This window comes from Macrobrachium rosenbergii, chromosome 48, assembly GCF_040412425.1.
Source record: "Macrobrachium rosenbergii isolate ZJJX-2024 chromosome 48, ASM4041242v1, whole genome shotgun sequence".
NCBI classification, from domain to species: Eukaryota; Metazoa; Arthropoda; class Malacostraca; order Decapoda; family Palaemonidae; genus Macrobrachium; species Macrobrachium rosenbergii.
The window spans coordinates 66,753,803-66,777,719 of NC_089788.1; the positions used below are offsets into that span (position 1 = coordinate 66,753,803).

The 23,917-nt window shown below is 36.3% G+C and overlaps 1 protein-coding gene across 9 annotated transcripts in view; it reads left to right on the plus strand.

The window, feature by feature from the left end:
• The first annotated feature begins 430 nt into the window (after nucleotides 1–430).
• LOC136831491 (cell adhesion molecule Dscam2-like) overlaps nucleotides 431–23,917 on the plus strand; it is a 712,499-nt gene continuing 689,012 nt past the window's right edge. For 2 of the 9 annotated variants that reach the window (XM_067092008.1, XM_067092012.1), the window contains exon 1: nucleotides 438–1,395. In XM_067092008.1, coding sequence (XP_066948109.1) covers nucleotides 1,020–1,395 — 376 coding nt within the window. In that variant the 5' untranslated portion in view covers nucleotides 438–1,019. Of the gene's footprint in view, nucleotides 1,396–23,917 lie in introns of all 9 variants that reach the window. The other 7 variants (XM_067092005.1, XM_067092006.1, XM_067092004.1 and 4 more) reach the window with 7 other exon arrangements.

A 23,917-nucleotide genomic window follows, 5' to 3' on the forward strand; every position in this document is an offset into this window, starting at 1 on the left:
AGTTTTTACTGATGACAGATATATTTGGATTCTTTAGGACTTAAAAAAAGACGAGAATAAAAGTTTTGATAGTTCATCAATATTCTTTAAGTATATCAACATATGTTTTCAACGAAAATATTAAGGACGTCTGATCATATACCTTCTTCCTTCTTATAACCGATTAATAAAAAAAAAATAACCTCTCGTCTCCTTAATACGATCAGATGAGATTTCCCCCACCGGCTACTTTTTCACGTAGCATCCTCACATTTCTCATTAGTCCGAATAGCTGATGCAAGTTGAAAAACAGCCGGGAATCGTGTCACGGTAACTGATTTTTCCCCCCTCAGCCTGATAGGCTGAGATTAGAATCAATAAGACATCTTGGGCTCACTGAGTGACTGTTCGGCCGCTGTCTTGGGTAGGGTCGTCTGGATGAGAGAGAGAGAGAGAGAGAGAGAGAGAGAGAGAAAGGGACAGAGAGAAAGAGAGGTCAGTGCGCGCCTAGCCACCGACGAGAGAGGATGTGCCAAGTAGTTGCTCGCGGACCCTCATCTGGCGAGCACGTCTGGGTCCCTGCTCTAGTTGCTTGAACTTAGTGAGTGAAAGCCTCTTGGGTGATTTCGAATTGTACTTCGTGAATTTTCAAAAACCTTAGGGAATGAAAGTGAAATTAAAAATTCTTTAAAACTGGAGTAACTTTTTTTGCTCATCGAAACTTTTTTTTTTTCACGCAAGTGGTCATTGTGAATTTTGTCAAAGGTTTTATTTGGTACTTTTCCATTGGTAAAGTTTTGCTACTCGTACTTGACTTGTTTGAGAACTTTCTGTGACAATTTGCTTATTAGTTAGAAGTTTGTCAGAGACCTTACTTTATTAATCCAAAGAACACTGAAAATTCCGAGAATACTTAAAGCAAAGGTGTTTTATGAAACTTTAGCAAAAAGAACAGAAACTTCGTTCCCCTCAAAGCCATGATCACTGACAGTTTCTTTGAGCGACGTAATCGCTTATGGCAGAAATGAAACGAAATATTGATGATTTCTGAAACGATGAAAACATCGAAGTTGAGCCCATCATCGAAGCCAAGGCCACCGACTGGAACAGTTACGAGGCCTCCTTTACCACGTGTTGCCAGGAACAGTTTCGGACGTGTATTGTCAGCTGGAGCACGTGACAGCTCGGGAGCTCCCGTGCGAGCCACTTACGGTCCACGCTTCCTAGCAATGCCGGCGACAGGGTTTGCACGTATCCTTCCTCTCGCTGCTGCACGTGCAGCAGGCATTGCACGTGTGCCATGGGCAACTCGTCCGAAAGAGCCAGGCCACGAAAAGCGTCCGGCTCAGTCTTCCTATGTCAAGTTTGTGCGGAGGTTAATGTTCGCCCTCATTGTTTTCAGTCTTCGAAATGAAGGTGAGGCTTCAAATGCATTGTCCACGCACTTCATCTTTTATGCTTCATTCCGTTTTGCTTTCAGAATTTGAGTCAGTTTTGTTTTTACCTCCTGGATTTCTTTTGGTAGCTTTTGAAATAATCGAATAGATGTTTCATATTCATATTAATAGCCTAAGTGACAGTTGTCATTTTCACATAGATAAAAACCAAGTATAAAACTGATTTGCCAAAAAATTGCATTTTGATAATTTTTCTGCATTAAAGTGGGAAGTAATGACAGGTAACAGGAAAATGAAATTTTTTTCATCTTAATGTTGTTTCATACAGTATGTGTGTAAAAGAAAAACAATAATTTGGAAACAAAATCCAAATATTTATCTTTTGCGATGATTGTCGTCTTTAGGAATAGTATAATCCTTTTTATAACGAATCTGATTTGTATGGTGGCTAGTCCTTAAATTTTGTCACCTATGTTAGGTAATTTTTTCACAAACGTTTCAGTCATATCTCGATTATTTTTTTTTATATTTCGACATGTCCACAGTTTTAAAGGGATTATGAATTTTAGTAAATATGAATAAAGTTTAGAGTGAATTATAAGACTGTAGAAATTGATTAGATGGACGTGATTGATTTAGAGTTGTGTGGTGTTGTATCTTCCATACTGTATCCAGTAGATATGCATGCAAGATCCAGTTAAGAAATTTATTAGTAGAGTGTATTGTGCCATTAATGGACTTGTCACATAAAAGTGAAGTAAATCTCTGATAACATATGGTTTACAGCTGCACTTTCATTGTGTAAGGAATTTAGCTTTCTTTGTTGCAAGGTCATTTTCCGTTCAGCCGAAATTTCATCATTGGGGTGTTTGGCTTTATAGTTTAAATATGAATACTGTTACGAGGATATGTGTTTTGTTATGCTCTCAATGACAGTGTTGCGTGAGATTTTAATTTTAAAAACGGTTTGTATTTTCGTAATATCATGGATTTGATGTATTTATTTATTTACATTTATTTTTTGCATGGACGTGAAGTTTAAATGTCAAGTTTACAAGTTAATCAAGATAAATATAACCGTGGAATCCTTAACGTTACCATATTAACATTGTTCGTATTTAATTGCTGCTTTAGGCTTCTCGTGCGTGTAATATTTCCATAATTACTTTTTTTTTATTTAATTGTTACCCCTCAACGCTATGTTTTCACATTTTTCTCTGGCTTCGAACGCTGAGATTCTTTCAGGTAAGCCGTATTTGTTTGATATGATTTAAAGCTCATTCATTAACAGCAATGTGCATTAAATGTTAATTAGATTATATGTGTGAGAATGCGCGGCATTATCTGGAATAACTGTCAAGATATTGTGATCTAAGGTGCGATGGAATATTCATTGCATTTTGTAGGATTTTTCCAGTAGGCCATAATGTTATGAGGTGTATATTGATACTGGTGATCGAGAGTTGGTAAGTTGGTATTTATGGGAAAGTGCAAATGCACGCATAAGGGTTTATCACTTCGTTGGTGCTTACTTGCTTGTTAATGTGTAGATTTTTTCTCTTTTTATATTATTTATATGCTAATTTTAATGCTTACGGTTGAAACATAATCACGTCTGAAGTACTGTATATTACTTCTTGTCTAGGTGTATGTATGTTTTTATTTTAAACATTAACTAGATTTCATTTTGTTTATTATCATTTGTGGTTCTTTTCTGTGTATGCAGAACACACGTTTTGTTTCATCTTTGTGTTATATGACTTATAGTTTATATTAAATTGTATATTTCTTTCATCTGTGTACTAGAAACAAAAGTAATTATTTAACTACTTGAATTATGCTTAACCCTATTTCTTCCATCTGACTGTAGTGATGCACTCAGTTTGAATGTTGATTTTTAGGTGTGTCCTTTCTATGTTACATTTGTCGGGAAATCAATTCAGATATCCGTCACTGTGTATGTAACCCGATGTTTTGTCTGCTCTATAGAATCATAGTGTGTGAGCGTGTAGCCCTCACGTAGAGAGGCAGAGAATTTTACGCAACAGGTAATATGCATTACATCGCTATAAAACTCCGTTTTATGTCCCGAACTCTTTGAAACGGTTATTCATTTCATACATTTTTGTCAGACATTTATGAAATTTTATCTAATTTATGATGAGAGGGAATAAGAGAAAGAGGGAATAATGGTAGATGCAAAATTGATGTTAATGGCAGTCGGGGCGGACTGTGGCCCGCTTTACATAAGGGTTATTATCCAGTAACTAATTGATGAATAGTTTATCCGGGATACGTCTTTATGGCCGGCAAACAGATGGTCAAAATAATGCACATCTCGTTCTCTCTTACGAGGAGAGAGAAAGAGGGAGAGATGGAAACTTCATAAACAATAATGGATAAGTTCGATATTTTAAGAGTGAATGGGCTTTAGAGACGATCTAACGGGATTGACGCTCGAATGCGCAATTCCCGTGGATAATCTGTGGAAATGTGTTGAGAATAATAAATTTGAGAATTGAATCTTGCCTCTCTCTCTCTCTCTCTCTCTCTCTCTCTCTCTCTCTCTCTCTCTCTCTCTCTCTCTCGGGTAGCAGCATCCGTCATTTCACGCTGTTATTGCTATTTTGTTTCCTAATTGTTATAGTTCGTCAACATTAAGTTTTTTCACCTTACCTGGTTGGTTTTAAAGATAAACATGACAAAGATAATGTTATGTTCATACTTTCACTGTCAAATAGATCATCTAGTACTTGGGAGTGTCCTAGTTTGATAGTTTCATTTTACCTCTCTATTTCATTTCGTCATGAAGAGACAGGTATTTCAGCCTGTGTGAACTGTTAGCATTAAATATGACCGACAAGAGAGAAGTATTATTTCATCTTTTTATTAACTTATATGATACCTGATATTGCGAATATTTCATTATACTGTCGCTTCAGAAATACGATAGCTGTGAAACAGTATCTCATTTTGTTAATGTAAAAGTGTTAGCATCATGTTAGAAACCAATTTTTTTGGCTATATCTCGCATTTTCAGTACGGTTTAAAATTCTATATGAGTACGCGTTTGGTTTTATTTCTAGCTATGTTGGACTATTTTTAATCATTTTTAACATATGTGACATATTTGACTCCGGTAACAGATAGGTTAATTGTTTCATTAAAAACATTTTTTTACTAGCTAGATATTTCTCGCCCCACCATCAGGTCGCAATCAGGGTGAATCAGGGTACGCTTCCTGAGAACCGGAAGGATAACACCATCATTAGCCACCCCTACTAAAAGGGCGCATGGCGGTGAAAAAAATATTGATAGAAATATATTCACCATACATTTTTCTCTTGAACGCTGTGGGCTTCAGCACGTGTTAGACCTACCACTTTAAGGACGATTGATTGTGAGCTAGACTGAAGCTGGTTATTTTACAAAGCCTGTCAGTAGAGGGATGAAAGTCATCTGCATCAGCCAAAACGGAAGCTTACACCTAAACTTGTAAGACCACCCTTTGCCTCTTCACGGCAAAGGTAGAAGACAGGACTCCGTTTTGGTCCAGATGTAATAGTGTGCATGGCCACAAGAACACGGCGAGACTGAAATATTATATCCATGGAATTTTTATCTGTATTTCTTGTATTGGCCATTGAGCCTCATTGTGACCGATTGTTGCACACAGCAGGTGCCTAGGTTTAGTCTCTCGTATGACCGGCCCTGCCCGCTTATCCTCGTATCGGAAAGTAATCCCCATCACAAATCCTTCTATAAGAATAATGCGAATAAAATCAATAAAAAAAGTATCTAAGAGTCTTGAACTAAAGGATAATCAATAACGATCTCGTAAAGTCTGTAGATTTTGAATAAAAAAAAATCTTTTGTGTAATATTTTGAAACATTCAAAATGACATTGACCATCAAAGGAAACTTCCACAAGACAGGGTGCCTGGTATAAACTAACAGAGCAGACGGAGCGAAAAAAGTGACACACGAATGAAGTTGAATCAGCAAACACCAGTGTATTTGCATGCAAAAACAACAACGTAAGACATGGTGTTTAAGTTTTACGCTTTCAAAGGGACTCTTAATTACCAATTTACTTCGTTCTGAAAGAAATATCTGTTGTGTTCCAACCCAGTTAACTCACTATGGCTAAAGCAAGAAGCAGTTGTGTCTTTCGGATTTTTTTTCTTCATAAAACTTCTATTTAAGAGGGAGTTTATTGTTTCCCTACTTTTCATTTGTTTTTCCCTCAGTATCAACAACATTTTTTTATTAGGCATTTGGGCATCATTGTGACTCATTTTCACTTGCACAAGACGAAGAATTGTTGGAACGGAAGCATTTTTTGTGTCTTTCCGTGCTTCTTATAAAACCTCCTGTCTGAGAGAGAGTTAATTGTTTCAAGTTGAGGCTAGACCCCACCCCCTTATCCATATCTCTCCATTTGTTTTCCTTTAGTTGACTAGGTATTCAGGCATCAATGTGACCCATTTTCGTTTGCACAAGACGAAGAGTTGTTGTTGGAAGCTTTGAACAACGCTTGGTATTTAGCAAGGCGAGGTGTTAACGCTACGCATAACCCTATTATTTCATCTGGCCTTGGGAATCACTTGGGTCCAGAAACTCATTGAACAGTCCCCATGTTCACTACGCTATTAATTTTTCCCCTAACTTCTGTTGCGAGTTCTATAATAGTTATTATAACAGGAAGTTATGTGCTATGAAAATCTGGCTCTCACTGGGAGTCACCTATCAGAGTATTGTTTATTCTGGTTTTAGCAGGTGCTTTAATGTTAAAATTCAGTAATATCGATACATATATTAATATCAGTACATGTGGTTATCCTCCCCCCCCAAAGCCAGGACGGTTATTAAAGTTGATTTTTTTGTACGAAAAATTGGTAAAATTTTAGTACCATTTTTGTTGATCTTGGTATATTATTTCTTAGTTTTCTTTAAGGTTCTGTTAACATCGCAAATTGGCCATTTTTTATAATTATTGGAGATCCATCCTCTTCTGTCTTTGTTTTCTTACACTTTAAACTTGTCCGCAGGAAAAATTTAAAACATACTGCGAATGTTGATTATTATAAACAGTATTATTACTGATTACTAAGATCGTTATTTGTTGTTTCCTGTTCCTTAATGTTAGTTGGATATTATTTGCAACGTGTAACACAACATCTTTTTGCACTACCGTTACTATTCCCTGCTTATTGTACATTTGACCTTTTGCACTTTTAATCTTGGGCGTTTGATAAGACAGTGTCAACGACAAAGGTAAGTATAAAAGCCTTTGAACAAGATTCCTGTGTATTGTAAGGCCAGTTAAACCCGTAGATGAAAGGGAGGGGGTGAGGGAGGGAGAGGGGAGTAATTCGTCATAAAAAATATACATAAGCTTTTAAGAGCTCTTACGCGAAGAGAGTCTATTATTCAGAGAGCATCGCGTAAAAGAAATCTTCCTTTCTTAGAGGATTATTATTCGAGAGCTTCAGGGTGCAGAGAGGATGGCTTCCGTAGGGGTACCCGGGGTGGTGCTGGTAGCGGCAAGGATAAAGACGTGCAAAAGAAAGGGAGACCGATTATGCTAATAGATGTAGCGGCTCCTCTCTCTCTCTCTCTCTCTCTCTCTCTCTCTCTCTCTCATTTCCTTGTTCAGGTATATAAGTTTTCTCTCCAAGGTGGAACCGATCATTTGGTAATCTCTCGATCACTAGACGAGGACATAATCTACGGTTAAGTAACGCCACGTTTCACTATCTCTTGTGTGACGGGCAAGATGTGGAAGAGGGTTTGTCTTGTAAGATTCTCTCTCTCTCTCTCTCTCTCTCTCTCTCTCTCTCTCTCTCTCTCTCTCTCTCTGTTAATGCATATTTTACTGTTGCTTATTATTGTTATTTTAAGAATAATTAACAACAAAGAGAATGAGAACTGAGATTTTGAGGAAGATAATATTTGTAAATGATAAATAAAACTGAGAGTGGTTCCTGCTGTTGGCATACAAAAAATTTTCCAAAATATTACTAATGCTAAATTCTCTCCCAATCATTAATACCCCATTAGGATTATTGTTTCATGTAGTGAAGCAACGAACCACTTCTAAGTAGAATACTATTGCAAAACAAGTGCCTCAGTATTAGGTTGGATTTCACATTAATTTACAGATTGCGTGTGTCAGGGTTTTTTATGTGAATTGTTTTTGGTTGTATTAAATTCTAACTAACACACACACACACACACACACACACACACACACATATATATATATATATATATATATATATATATATATATATATATATATATATATGACTATATACATTATATATACTGTATACATACACATACACATTATATATATATATAAATATATAAATATATAGAATATAGGAACTGTGCATCCAATGAGAGCCCAGAACCATGAGTTAAATTACAATGCTTATATTTCGTAAGTTATTGTGCTCGCAAGCTGTCATTCTGATTATTGAATAATAATGTTTAATTCTCGTATTTTTTTTCTCTCTCCCTCTCATGAATTTGGCTATATGCAATTTCATCCTTCTCTCCATCCCTTTCTCGCATATTTTCTCTGAAACGTTTTTCAGTTAAAAGACGAGTTTCCAGACAACGCTAATGAGAAAGAAAGAAAAAACGCCATATAATAAAAATACAACGGGTGGGAGCATGAATCGGAAAGGCGATATTCCTGGTGGGGATAAAGTATCCAATTATGTAGGGAAGACGCAGGATGTGATCCTGCGTGTGGGTTTGTGTGGGAGAGAAGGAGGAAGAGATACAGTAGGTATATGAATATATGTCATTTTAATGAAAAGCTCCCGTGGAAAAAAGGAAACCTAAGTTGGATTTCATATGTCGTGAGTAATTGTTTACGTAAATAATATTACGTGAGTTAGGGGATGACTGTAAAAAATTCCTGATTCTTGCTGTGGAAGGGACTATTTTCTCGTAAACTCAAACTTTCAGGTTTAGAATTCTTAGTTAGACTTGTGTGTGTGTGTGTGTGTGTGTGTGTGTGTGTGTGTGTGTGTGTGTGTGTTGAAGCTGGGAAGGTGGGAGGAGAGGGGGGGATTTGAGGCCCAAAGTGCTGTCACAGAGCGCGAGAGTAATGGGTGTTAAGTGGAGTTTCTATACCGTCTGTTGAAATAAATGTTTATTTGTTGAAAAAACATAAGGGTGTTTTCATGCCATATAGGACACTGCCTCATAAAATTTGTAGCGGTACTAAGTACATTGTAAACTACCATTGTCGGAGTTTTTAAGCAAGTTTAAGGGTGGAGGGGGCAACCGAATGTGCACGTAGAATGTTTGACTGACTACCGTAATGGAGATGATATAAAAAGGACGTCAGATATTTACGCCCGAGTTTTTCCTAGACGAAAATGCTTGAGACATAGGCGATTGAAATTTGGTTCTTACCATTTCTGAAATATAAAGGAACATGATAGGAATTTTAAATATGAGTGAGCTTTTTTATTTCATTAAGTCAACATAAAACGGGCGAGAGCAAGACTACGTTATCGCAATATTAGAGATAAAGATCCAGTGATTTAAGCTGGAATGAATAAGCACTATATACCACTAGAGTACTTGTTAAGCTAAGGCTTTGCCTTACACGTGCAATTTTGTTCTTTAGGTTTTTAGCAAGCATTTAATTTCTTAAAAAGGTTGTTTATAGGTGTTTCGTGGTTTTTAAGGAACATATATCGTTAATGACATTGGTTTTATAGTACTGATTGGTGGCAAATTCTAAGAGACCTTATCCCGATATGAACCTAAACCGTCTACAAACTGACGAACCAAAATTGTCTTTTAAACGGAAGAGGCTTCAGATTGATTTAACAACACGGAAGGTTTCAAGAATCGGGGAAAACGGGGGGACGGAGAGAATTCCAAAGATTGCCTGTAGATGAAGTCACCAGAATTCCAAAGACTGGAAATAGATGAAGTTACCAGTGCCATACAGAGACTGCTGACTTCAACAAAAATTCATACAATAATAGGTAACAGTATTTTAACACGTCTTCATTCGAACAAGATACAGATCAACCAGCGGGAGAAATGTTGCTGAGGCTCTCTGAAACGTTATATAAAGAACGCACTGGTTAACATACATGCTATCGTGGATGTAACTGAGGTGGTTCGATTCAATTTAGACCACTTATCAACATGCTGTTTCGGTAGTTCAGTTCAGAATATATTAATACGCAAGCGAGAATGCTGCTTTTAAAGTTGTTAAACAGTGTAACGTAAAGAGTACATAATCATGAATATTGTACAGTAGTTTAAAAGGGTAGAGTTTGTAAAAAAGCATTTCAAGCAAACAAGCACAAGAAAGGGGAACCTCCTCCTTGGCTGGACAGCAAGCAGATTATAGGGCACATTCCTGGAAGCGATCGGATGAAGATGGATTAGTGAAATAAGAATAAAAGAAAACAGACGGAGGATGGAAAGTAGCTTATTTTCTGGCCTGAAGAGAAAGGGGAAGAAAGGGATAATAAGATAGATGTAGGAAAAAGAAGTAAAAGCAGGACGAAAGAGATAGGAAGATAAATGTAAGAAAAAGAAGTAAAAATTAAAAAGAGGAAAAAAGAGATAGGAAGATTAAATGTATGAAAAAGAAGAAAAAACTAAAAAGAGGTAGAAAGAGATAGGAAGATAAATGTAGGAAAAAGAAAAAAAATAGTAAGAAAGAGATAGGAAGATAAATGTAGGAAAAAAGTAAAAAGGGGAAGAAAGAGATAGGAAGATAAATGTAGGAAAAAGTAAAAAGTAAAAAGAGGAAGAAAGAGATAGGAAGCTAAATGTAGAATAAAAAGTAAAATGTAAAAAGACGAGGAAAGAAATAGGAAGATAAATGTAGGAAAAAGAAGTAAACAGAGGAAAAAAGAGATAGGAAGATAAATGTAGGGAAAAGAAGTAAAAAATAAAAAGAGGAAGAAAGAGATAGGAAGATAAATGTAGAAAAAATTGAGAAGTAAAAAGGAAGAAGAAAGAGATAGGAAGATAATTGTAGGTAAATAAGTAAAAAGAGGAAGAAAGAGATAGGAAGATAAATGTAGGAAAAAGAATTAAAAAGAGGAAGAATGATATAGGAAGATGAATGTAGGAAAAAGTAGTAAAAACTGAAAAGAGGAAGAAGGAATTAGGAAGATAATGTAGGAAAAAGAAGTAAAATGTAAAAAGAGGAAGAAAGAGAAAGGAACATAAATGTAGGAAAAAGAAGTAAAAAGAAGAAGAAAGAGATAGGAAGGTAAATGTAGGAAAAAGAGGAAAAAGAAGTAAAAAGAAGAAGAAAGAGATAGGAAGGTAAATGTAGGAAAAAGAAGTAAAAAGTAAAAAGAGGAAGGAGAGAGGAAGATTATTGTAGGAAAAAGAAGTAAGAAGTAAAAAGAGGAAGAAAGATAGGAAGATAAATGTAGGAAAAAGAAGTAAAAAGAGGAAGAAAGAAATAGGAAGATAAATGTAGGAAAAAGAAGTAAAAAGTAAAAAGAGGAAGAAAGAGATAGGAAGATAAATGTAAGAAAAAGAAATAAGAAGTAAAAAGAGGAAGAAAGAGATTGGAAGATAAATGTAGGAAAAAGTAAAACGTAAAAAGAGGAAGAAAGAAATAGGAAGATAAATGTAGGAAAAAGAAGTAAAAAGAGGAAGAAGGGGATAGGGACATAAATATAGGGAAAAGAAGTAAAAAGCAAAAAGAGGAAGAAGGAGATAGGAAGATAAACTTAGGGAAAAGAAGTTAAAAGTAAAAAGAGGAAGAAAGAGATCGGAAGATAAATGTAGGAAAAAGAAGTAAAAAGAGGAAGAAAGATATAGGAAGACAAATGTAGGAAAGAGAAGTAAAAAGTAAAAAGAGAAAGAAAGAGGTAGGAAGGTAAATGTAGGAAAAAGAAGTAAAAAGTAAAAAGAGGAAGAAAGATAGGAAGATAAAGGTAGAGAAAAGAAGTAGAAAGTAAAAAGAAGAAGAAGAAGATTTGAAGATAAATGTAGGAAAAAGAAGTAAAAAGAGTATGAAAGAGATAGGAAGATAAATGTAGGAAAAAGTAAAAAGTGGAAGAAAGAGATAGGAAAATTGATGGAGGAAAAAGAAGTAAAAAGTAAAAAGAGGAAGAAAGAGATCGGAAGATAAACGTAGAAAAAGAAGTAGAAAGTAAAAAGGGAAAGAAAGAGATAGGAAGATAAATGTAGGAAAAAAAGTAAAAAGTAAAAAGAGGAAGAAAGAGATAGGAAGATCAATGTAGGCAAAAAAGTAAAAAGTAAGAAGGGGAAGAAAAATACAAAGAAATGGTTACGAAAAAGAGTCAAAACAATAAAAAGGGAATTCGGAGAAAGGCAAATACGAAGAGTAGATGCTAAGAAGGTAATAAGGGCGGAAAATAAACACTGCAGCAGCGAGGAGAGAGATAATTAAAGTAGGGGAGGCGAGAGAAAGAATGAAGGATGAATAATGCTGTAAAAGCAAAGAAATCTCCAAGGTCAAAGGGCAAACGTAAAGGGTTGGAAACAGAGGAAAAGTATTACAGAAAGGACAAGATATATTACTGAAGTATGAATGTAGCCCAGGCGTATAATGTTGCGAGCAGGAGCTACGAAAAAACAAAGAAATGTGCGGAAAAAATATAGACGAAAGACGGAATAAGCCAAAGAAAAGGAAAAACTGGAAAAGAATATGCATATGAATGACAGCGAGAAATGTTTAATTAATGAGCGAGAATAAACGAGACGTAAGAGAGAGAGAGAGAGAGAGAGAGAGAGAGAGAGAGAGAGAGAGAGAGAGAGAGAAAGGAACATACGAATGAATAGGGGAGAAGCTCGAGAGGATTTGTTAAACAGAGTTAAAGTAAGGCGAATGAGGAGTTACAGAGCAATATGGAAATGACAAAAAGAGGAACGTTTAGAGGATAAGGAATTAAACGAAGACGATGAAAGTGCCGTATTGGGTAAGAAAGTGAAGGATGAGTTTGAAAATGAAGCTGGGAAAACTCTGTAGGAAAAGAAACAGCAGGAAAATCAGAGAACTCTCCTGAATAGGATGAGAGGAAGGAAAAGCTGGTGTCTGGGAGAATGATTTGAGAATAAAGCCTTTCGTAAATGTGAGAACAAAGAAAGGAACAAATAAACCAGAAAATATGCGACTTAAGTCAACACAAATTAAAACCGAAATATATCAGTAGGGAGGTAAATTAAATAAATGACTAAAATCTTAAATAACTGTTCATTCATTTTAATAATGTATAGGAAGGGAAGACACACATTGTAGGAATAAGAAAGTGACTTATTTTAGCGAAAAGAAAGATGGAAAGCGAAGATGTAAGCCTGAAAGATTAATAACATGGACTGTTCCATCTTGTGAATAAATTAGAAGGTAGGGAATAAAATGAATGAAAACACGAATGTTTTTCCTTATTCGCATAAAAGACCCAATGGAGAATACCAGTATCTCCCTGTGGGTTGACAAGAGACTGAGACTGCTTATGCTGGAAGGGGAGGGGAGGGAAGGGAAGGGATTAAAGGGCCTGGGGAAGGCTAAGGGCTTCGTGTGGGTAGGTGGATAGGGAAAGAGGGTAGGTAGGGTGGGAGGGTCAGATAAGACGTCGGTATCATCAAAGGGACGATTGAGATGGGCCTGCAGAAGTCTTAAGGTCTTTGAACGCAACTTGATCTGACCTTTCGAGAAGTTTGGTCGGGCAGAGCTGGGATTTCATTGGAGCCAGGTTTCAGATGAAAACGCTTTCCGTCCAGTGTTCTGTCACGAATTGAATACTAAGTATTCTTCTTCTGGTGCGTTTAATTGGTTTCTGGTTAGTTTATTTTAATGGTCTTCATTATTTATGTGTGTATTTACACTATATATTACATATATATATGTATATATGTGTATATATATATATATATATATATATATATATATATATATATATATATATAGATAGATAATGAAAAATACATAAAAATAACATAACCAGTAACTAATTAAATGTACCAGAAGAAGTATACTTAGTATTTGATATGACAAAACATTCGACGGAAAGTATTTTATATATATATATATATATATATATATATATATATATATATATATATATATATATATATATATATATATGTGTGTGTGTGTGTGTGTGTATGTTTGTTTGTATATATAAATTTATAAACTCCAAACAACATAAATCCACTACTTATAAAGTCATTTCTACTTCAGAGTCCTTTGATAATAAGGAAGGAAGGTTCAAAAGAGGAGATTCTTTATTTCCAAACTTTCAGAGGCGCGTCTATCTCCATCTTTAAGAACCAAATAATTCACTTCTTTTGACCTTCCGTATTATTGAGGTCCTTTATAATAGTAGTAACTTTGTACACATAGAATTTGTATAAATATATATATATGTATATATGTATAGATATTGATATTTTTGTCGCATACACCATGGCATTTTTTATATTCACAAACGTTAGTCACAAGTGTTGTTGAATATCCATTTCACTATACCGCGGAGAATAACTTACACCTAAGGGGAATTATGATTGGTAAGCGCATCTTCATCAGTGAGATTCGAACTGCTACTTGATTGGGAAACAACGACGTGCACGGACATTTGATAACTGAACCATCACTGATACAATGTCGCCTTTGCCAACCTTTTTTTTTTTACTCCATCGGCCTTTCTGCATAGCGTGTACGGCGTCTATCATTCATTTCCGTAGTTCCCAAATTATTTCCAGTTCGCATCTAACTACGCTTCACTTCCATTTTTTTAATTTTCAAATCCTTTGTTTCACTTATTTTAGGAGCCTTCTCTTCCCTCACCTAACCATAGTCCTAAACATTTCCTCTCAAATACCTGTTCACATCAAGCAATTCAATACTTTAATTCTGGCGCCATCTTTAGGAACACCCACAGTCTCGTCCTTCTGGCTTTTTCACTTTCATAACGTTGTTCTTGTTAGTATTCACTTTCAATATTCTCTTTCACCATTTTACGCTGGTCTCGTCATAATCAGCGAAAACCACTTGTAATATTTAACCACTCAATATTTCATTCTCGGCATCCTGTCTTATTTTTCCTAACTGCACTTACCTGTCCGGTTCTCTTCAGACTACTTTCGTCTTACCTTTTATGAAAAATTTAATCAGCTATGAAGATGTAACACACAAACACACACACAGGCACACTTACATGAAGGCCACTCTTCCACCAAACCAGCCACTCTCCCTTCTGAAAGATTCAGCTTAAGCTTCGATTTCATCACAAAAACCCATAACCTCTCCTTAGGTCCGTTACACCTCAGTTGGCTTTTCTTGTAATTTTCGTCTTCAGCTGTTTTATGTTTGTTCAGAACTTTATCTGCTAGACCGGTCTGTTTAGTTCAAGGTAATAAGTTATCCGGGAGTATTCATCTTCTTCATCTTTTCGAGGTGTATCTTGTTTATATAACCCTCTCTCTCTCTCTCTTAGCTCTGTGACCAATGCTCTGAGAATAATGTACCCTGTAGCGTCTTGATTGTTTGTACGACTCATCTAAAGGAGGAGCAAAATCTTGATAAGTTGCGCTCCCCTTTCTGCTCGGAATTTCATTGCCGAAGGATCTGATAATATTAGGCGTCTGATGAGAACATCGATTCAGATACAGATCCGAACCCCACGACTCAAGGACTTTTGGACTTTCGGACTTTGGGGGAACTTGTTTCAATGACTTGTCCAGGAGTTGTAAGGGGAGGGGGAGGAGGCGAAGAAGGCGGTGGTTCGTGGAAACTTTGTAAATGGGTCACTTGTAGAGCGAAATGTTCCTATGTCTGTTATGGTAAAAGTTTTGCCTGCGACGATTAAGTTCATTTCTTATAAGAATCTCAAAGGAAATGTTGTTAGCACTATATATATATATATATATATATATATATATATATATATATATATATATATATATATATATATATATATATATATATATATATATATAGGTGGATGGATGTAGTTAGAGAAGACCTGAGAGACAAACAATTGTCAGAGAAGGATGTGTTTAACTGAACCAGGTGGAGGAAAGCTGTCAGAAACATCGACCCCACATAGAAGTGGGAAAAGATGCAGAGAAAGAAGATATATATATATATATATATATATATATATATATATATATATATATATATATATATATATATATATATATATATATATATATATATATATATATGCACATAAGCTTGCTGATAAACCAAAAGGCTCTAACCTTCATCGACTAAGGGCACATAGCACTTAAGCAAGTAACATAAAAATCCTTTTTTGCCTCAATCGTGTTGTCATTTTTTTCTGGCAGATATAAGACTACTCAAGGCACAAAATAATTGAAAGCCCAGAGTCCATTTGGCTCAACCAATGAGTTTACTCAGTTCTGAGGCTGCTTGTTCCCGGTTTGAGCCACTCAAGCCGGTTTTTGCGTGTCCAACTCGTGCTTGAACCTATTAGTCGACGCATTTTAGGAATATCACTCGACCACGCCCACATCCTCCCTACCCCACCCCGCCATCCCAGCCTAACCCCCTCCCCTCTTTCACGATATTACTCATTGGCTGGCAGTGCTGTCCTTATCGTGAACCGGACTCCTCTTACCATCTCCGCATGGTGGAGGGTGGGAGTTTCTTCCCTCTTGGGTCTACTACTCCTCCCTGGGATGGGCAAGATGCACAAACACAGAGAGAGAGAGAGAGAGAGAGAGAGAGAGAGAGAGAGAGAGAGAGAGAGAGAGAGAGAGAGAGAATTACTATTTGTGTTGTCGTGAAGAGGAAACTTTCAAAGGTATGTTGACAGAACAGTTGTACAAAAATAATTACCAGTTTATAGGTTCTAGAACCTCCTTTAGTTATTGAATGAACGGCGTTTTGGTTTTATCAGTGTCATAGCCAAGTAGCAGCTGATGTCGTCAGAGAGTGCGGGACAATAATGTCATGCATTATCTACGGTGCCAGGGGAAGGGGGCGTGGCCGAGTGAGATTCTTAAAATGCGTCGGCTATAGGGTACCCAACGAATGAGTTCATTAATGTAAGGAATCAAATAGAAAAATTGTTGTATTCTTGTCGAAAGCCTCATGGCCAAGAGTGGAAAAAGCCTCATGCGTGCAACAACTCGAGGAACGACTTAGATGTGCAATCTATGTAATGACTCTTGCCTTATCGTAGATATGTTGCCGCTATGAAGAAACTTGTTCAAATATCTTAATTATCACAATTTTTAAGCCGTAATATTTGTCAGCGAATAATTGTCCATACTAAGCAATATTTACTCCAAGCTTTTCTCAAAACTGAGGAATGAATTTGCCATTTCTGTACTCCCTTGACCCAGTAATATTAATACATCACAGTGAAAGAACTGATAACTCTCTCCCTATCACTGTTATACCTTACGGCAGTTTGCCTTTTTCGCCATTTTCTGAATCATCCGAGTGATGTATGGAATTCTATATTTCATGCTAGATTATGTATGTGGCCGGTGGGAAGGTTTTTAAGAAAAATGCACATCTCTCTCTCCCTGTCTCACGCACACACACACACATATATCTGTATATATATATATATATATATATATATATATATATATATATATATATATATATATATATATATATATATATATAAATATATATAAATATATATATATATATATATATATATATATATTATATATATATATATATATATATATATATATAACCATACTCTCTTTCCCCTTGAAGAGATGGTCCAAAGAGTGTTCTTAAATGCCTTTTGCGACACCCACGATTTACCAGCTACCAAGTACAGGATTCAATGTATAGGTCAAAAGGGCCGCAGTGATAAAGGAATTAAACCAGGGACCTAAATTTCTTCAAACTTATCATTTCTAAGACATCGTTACATTTTTCATTTTTTTAAAGTTTGGCGTAATTTTTTTAGTACAACGATATTACTGGAAGAGTATCGACCATACTGAAGAGTTACAACATATATTGCATTGTGTTCGATATTCAAATTTTGAAACATTTTTGAATTTCATATATTACGTATTCATTGGTGTTATACATGTCCTTTGTTTTATCAGTAAAAGTGTTCAGGTTACGGTCATTTCTTGCCTACCACCTGTGTGTAGTTCTCAGGCGCCTTCTGTCCCTATTTCGATTTCATTCTATATTGTAAAGTCTGTTCTAACTTCGGTTTTTGCCTTTGCACGGACCAATATGTGACCCTTACTAGCAATATTGTGAATAGCCTGCAGGTAACGATATTGGTTTGTAGAACTGCTATTTTTCAACGAATTCTAATTTCTAATTGTGAGTCTGATTTCGCTTCCTACAGATTTGTAGGTTCATCTCTTCTAATTTTCCTCCAATCTGATTAGGTTTTGCACACGATAAGGTACGGAATAATGTGGGATTGCAAGTTTGTTTTTTAACAGTCGAGTCATGAGTTTAACTTTTTCCGTGGTGCTGACTAACACCAGGGATTATCTCCTCAGCACTTGGAAATCACTTTTTTTTCATATTTTCAGTTTTTCCAAGTGTCATATAGCCAAAGGTAATTACGCTTTTTAATCTCTAATTAAAAGTTAAGCTACTGCAAATCTCCTCCTAAGGTTGCGATTATGAAGCTGTGCAAAACAAACTGGTATAGGAGGAGCTGTATTTGCCACGCTAATTGCAAGCTTTGTTTCTCAACATTCTCTCTTTATTGCAAAGAGATTACTGAAGCAGTGCGAAATCAGGTTTTCTTTCGCTTTACCTCTGCTCTTTTGTCTTACATTATAATTACCGCCAACTTTCTTGTCAATCACTGCAGTGATGAACATTTTCTTTCGACCAAATCTAGTGGTTAACCTTTGGGCCTGGTCAATGCGGCATTTCTTTTTCTCGCCTCAGCTCATTTCTTCGTAAATTTTTGTCGTTTTTTTTTTTACCTTACTCTAGTTCATTTCTTTCATATTGCTAAACTTATCATCAACTGTAAGATTGTCCGTGACCTACATTGTGCAGCTAGATTCTATAAAAAAATACTTGTAACTGTTATTGTGATTGCATGGTTACTAATCAGGCATTGAGTTTTTTCTCTAACATTTAGATTTTCGGAAATTGGAAAGACTGAAGCACTCTCGCCCACCCTGCCTCCACCATCTCTCTCTCTCTCTCTCTCTCTCTCTCTCTCTCTCTGATGTGTCATCGCAATAACAGGGATGTAATCCGTAATAACAGGTTCACGAATCTGGTATTACTCCATGATATGAGAGACATCCGTAATTGTCCGTTTATAAATGCAAGTCGTTGCATTTCCAGAGTCGTTGGGTAATCATGTATCATTTGACCTTCGTTTGTTTTCTAGAATTCTAAAGATATATCCTGACATCACTATTATTAATCCGGATTACTCGTCTTCCAGCTTTTCGTTTTTCTTGTCGTGAAGAAATTCTATTTTGAGATCTCATTTGATAAAATACTTCTTATTAACATTTATTAGGTTTCACGCAAGTACACCTAAAAAATATGTTGGATTGCATCATACAACATCTTGGAAAGTTGGTAACTGGATTTCACATTTGTCATTACACGATAGCAAAGTTAAAATATAAATTTTTACAAGATCATAACGAAATGCGAGTTTAAATACTTTATTAAAATCTATCAAAAGTAGCAGGCAAGATAAACTACTTTCCTTTGTTGTACTGTTGTGATAATAGCAGGAAGTACTTCCCTCCCCATCCCTGGTTCGAAACTTACTAGTGAATGTTTTCCAAAGATTCCCTTGAGCATTGCACCCAAGAATATTAGATAATTTAAGCATTGATACCATGACAGTTTTATTTGGTATTGTTAATGTGGCCACTAGATTACTTATACAAATTACTAACTGTTCTTTCTTGGATATTCAGTCTCTCTCTCTCTCTCTCTCTTTCTCTCTCTCTCTCTCCCTCTCTCTCTCACACATTAAACGAAAACCAGACAAGAAATAATGGATGGAAACTAGAATTGAAGGGATACAACACACCTCATTGTGGGAACTTCTTCACATACAAGATACACATGGAATAAACTGCCACCAGAAGTTGTCAACAGCAACATGGGGAAGAGCTTAAAAGAAAGCTAGACAAAATCACTAGAACACTGTGAATGAACAGTAAAACCTGCTTCTAGAGATAAGTGAGCACATGATGCCTCCTCCGATGGACTAATAAGTCTTTGAGACATCCTAATCCTTGTAACTCTCTCTCTCTCTCTCTCTCTCTCTCTCTCTCTCTCTCTCTCTCTCTCTCTCTCTCTCTCTCTCGTACACACACAAAGATAACCAAACCAGGGAAAATTTTTCTAACACTCAAGACAAATATGTTGTCCTAAAATTTACATAAAAATTAAGATTTGAAGGTTATAAATATTTACAAAGTTAACGCGACCGCGTTGCTTTCATGCAAAGCACCTTTTGTGCAAGATGCCAGTAAAACGAGAAATTGAAACGGAGAATTCCGCTTATGCTTTACGAGAGACGAGATCTTAAAGGGGTGCAGGTTGGAAACGAACCAAGAAAAAGAAAAATAAATATATATCTATATAAGAAGAGCCATTACGGTCTGGGGGATTAAGGACCATTAAGGAACATAATGGAAGGATTAAAGGAGGATAAAACGACCACAAAGGATAAATGGAGAGAGAGAGAGAGAGAGAGAGAGAGAGAGAGAGAGAGAGAGAGAGAGAGAGAGAGATGAAAACACTAATGTCCTGTGTGTGTGTTTCCTGCTGAGAAAGCGAACACCTGTTTTTGATGAACTAATTAGAAAGGAAAAAAAAATGCTTGATGAAACCACCGAAGGATGATGATGATGATGATGATGATGATGTGTGCTTTTTCCATTTTTTAAAAAGAATTCGGAATTATATTCTGGGTTGTGGATGGAATGGCGCCGGTGAGAGGGGGATGAAGGATTGAAGGGAAGGTGGATTAATGCGTTTTATTTCTCCCCCGGTAAATCGTATTATATTATCAAGAGCTTGTTCTTCATACTGAGGGGGAATTAGGTGGCTGTTTGCGGAGTAATTAGTGAAAGGAAGTTCAGGATACTCTCGTTGGTGTGGATTAAAACTGGTGGATTTATTCACCATTGTTTGTATTCATACATGCTGGTGTGTATTTACGGTTATAAAGGCGTTTGCATTTGTATGTATATATATACACATATATATTATATATATATATATATATATATATATATATAAAATATATATATATATATATATATATATATATATATATATATATATATATATATATATATATATATATATATATATATATATATATATATATATATATATATATATATATATATATATATATATATATAATTTGTGTGTGTGTGTTTGTGTGTGTCTGTGTATGTGAGTGTAAGGCAGAATTCTTGGGATTTCATGCCCGTTAGTTGTGTTACATTTAAATAATGCAAAAGAGTAATAAATAAAACTGATATTTTATGTGCATTTAAAAAATTATGTATAGTATATATACAAATATATATGCATGTAAGATGCATGCAAGCACGTATGTATTTATGCATGTACATTTTACAATGTATTTTATATCTACGTGTGAAAACTTAAAGATTGTCGAATAAAGACAAGCACTACATGCACGCGTTTATGGTGGCGCACAGTAGCCTCAAGCCAAAAATGATCGCCCTTTCGGACCATCATCCTTTAGATGTCGTCGAGCTGAATTGTCCGAAGCTGTCACGGCAGGAGGTTCTCTCAAAGACCTTTAGGGAAGGAAGAGGCATTTTGCTATCCTTTGATGTGAGGGAAGACCAAAGGATTTAAGGACTCTTACATCTCTCCAAGGGACGAGCAGGAGGAGGCAAAGCAAAGGACGCAGCAGGGGTATATGTCGGGAACCACTCCGGTGAGAGAAATGCAACGGGAGGGAGACGGGCGGCTGAAAAGAGAGAGAGAGAGAGAGAGAGAGAGAGAGAGAGAGAGAGAGAGAGAGAGAGAGAGAGAGAGTGCAATTTGAGATTTAGTTTTTTTATAATTTTATCTGATATATTCTATCTTACAGAAAAAATGGTTTTGTTCATTTTTAGCTTTGGAATTTGTAGAGAGTATTACTAAGCAGTTCTTGTCCGATGTTTTACAGATTTTGTACCTTTTAGGTAACATTGATTTTATTCATGGTACTGTGTTCAAATTTCTTTTGTTATAGTAGCATCACGCCAGACAGGTTTTGTTGCTGAATCAAGGACATTGGTCTTGTTCAAGATTACACCAATTTTTATACGTAATTTTGTAAATTGGTTTATGTTGTGATAGGTTGTTGATGTTCCTCCTTCTGTCCTCTTCATCTTGCCCGTGCTTCTTCACCATTATAGTCAGAGAATAGTTGGTGATGCCATGGACTAGCATATAATTGCTCAAAAGTATGAAATTAAATTTGGTTCAAAATTCGTTCAACCATAAGATGCGGGTGTGAGGCACGCATCGGCAGTATCCATTTATGTATTTTTTAAACAGATTTGCATATGTAGGTTTCTTTATATTTTTCCATAATAAGTATTCATATTTTGGATGTTTGCTGAGCATCATCGCAGACACATTTTAACCTTGACTCATTGCCAATCGACCAAACTCAAGGTCACACTGGTTTTATATTTTTTTCTGATAATTTGGTTACATCGCAAAGATCTTGTTCAGATATGGTGTTTTTTCATTCTTTCATACCTATGAAATTTCCCGTACCTGTCATTATATATAGTTGTAGGCAGCGATGATAGCACTACTATTGCACTGTGGTATCAGTAGTAGTTTTGGTATCAATCTCAATCGTTATCACATTCCTCTGCAAAGTTGTCAGAAACGGGCCTTTGATGAACATGTAGAACTTCGTCGTTTCTTTGGGATAATTTCGAGATAGAAACAAAAGTAAAAAATGCGCCGAAGTCTCTTCAGCGCAATCGAGTTTTCTGTACAGCGTATAATCAAGGCCACCGAAAATAGATCTATCTTTCGGTGGTCTTGGTATAATGCTGAATGAGCCGCGGCCCATGAATCTTTAACCACGGCCCGGTGGTGGCCTATCTTATATCGTTGCCAGAAGCACGATTATGGCTAATTTTAACCTTAAATAGAATAAAAACTACTGAGGCCAGAGGGCTGCAATTTGGTATGTTTGATGATTGGAGGGTGGATGATCAACATATCAATTTGCAGCCCTCTAGCCTCAGCAGTTTTCAGACCTGAGGGCGGACAGAAAAAGTGAGGACAGAAAAAAGTGCGGACAGAGTAAAGTGCGGACGGACAGACAAAGCCGGCACAATAGTTTTCTTCTACAGAAAGCTAAAACATTAATTTTACTTATCCAATTCTTATAAAGTTCATTACCGGCAGCTCTTGCGTGCATTGTTATGGACACATCAGGTTTACAGATGATGATGATTTGACACTATATTACCGTTTCGAGTAAGAGCGAGATTTGGGATTCAACAGATGGAACGTGGCATCAGATATAACGTTCATTGCACTTTAGTATGGTGAGAGAGAGAGAGAGAGAGAGAGAGAGAGAGAGAGAGAGAGAGAGAATAGGGGAGGAAAAAAAGCCATTTCGCTATGAAAGGGAAGGAACACAACAATTGAGCTTCGTGCAAAAGCAGAGAGGAGAGAGAGAGAGAGAGAGAGAGAGAGAGAGAGAGAGAGAGAGAGAGAGAGAGAGAGAGGGGTTATGAGGTGAAAGATTTGTTCGAACCAAATCATCGAGCCTTTGTGCCTTGTCACTCAGTCAAGAAAAGATTTTCAAAACGTGAAATGTTGATATTTTGTAGACTGGAATATCTCTGGACTTCTTGTTCTGTGTTAGTCATAATGGCCATAAAGAATATAGTACGGTGAATTTTTATACGCGCACCTGTATATTGGCATTTACTTTTATAGAAACGATAATAACGCGATCGTCGGAAAGTTGTTATGAAATTTTGAAAATCTTTCAGAATATTTTCAATCATTGCAGGGTAGGGTATTATTGACAGGCCTGAATTAAGTTTAGAATTAAATTATTAGTGGAGAGAGCAAAAAGCAGAAGCTTTGAAGTATGCTACATAAATGACCGAACAGGAAAGTGTCGTATTACAGATTTACTTCTGCTCTGCAATGTAATGCGCGTTGTTTTTAAGGCGCGTGCTCATATATGAACGCATACACAGTAAGAGGGTCAAAGGAAATAGTAGGCCCAATATTTCAAGTAGAAGAGTCACGTTAAAATGCTGGAATTTTCCGTGTGATACCCCTCCCATTACGAGATCTCGTAAAGATAGGAGATCCCATAAACCTTCGTTCGTTTCGTGTACCCATCGTTCATGGCGGACAAAGGCACGCCATGGCTGAAAGGGAGGCGCAATCGATGGCCTTTAATAGGAAAATTTTGGATAAAAAATAAACATGACCGAAATTACACAGGGGGTGGCGGTGGGTTCGCCGGCCTGTCTCTGGACTGCTCCGTTGTTTGTAGAGGTATCGCAGAGTCCTGCTTTCT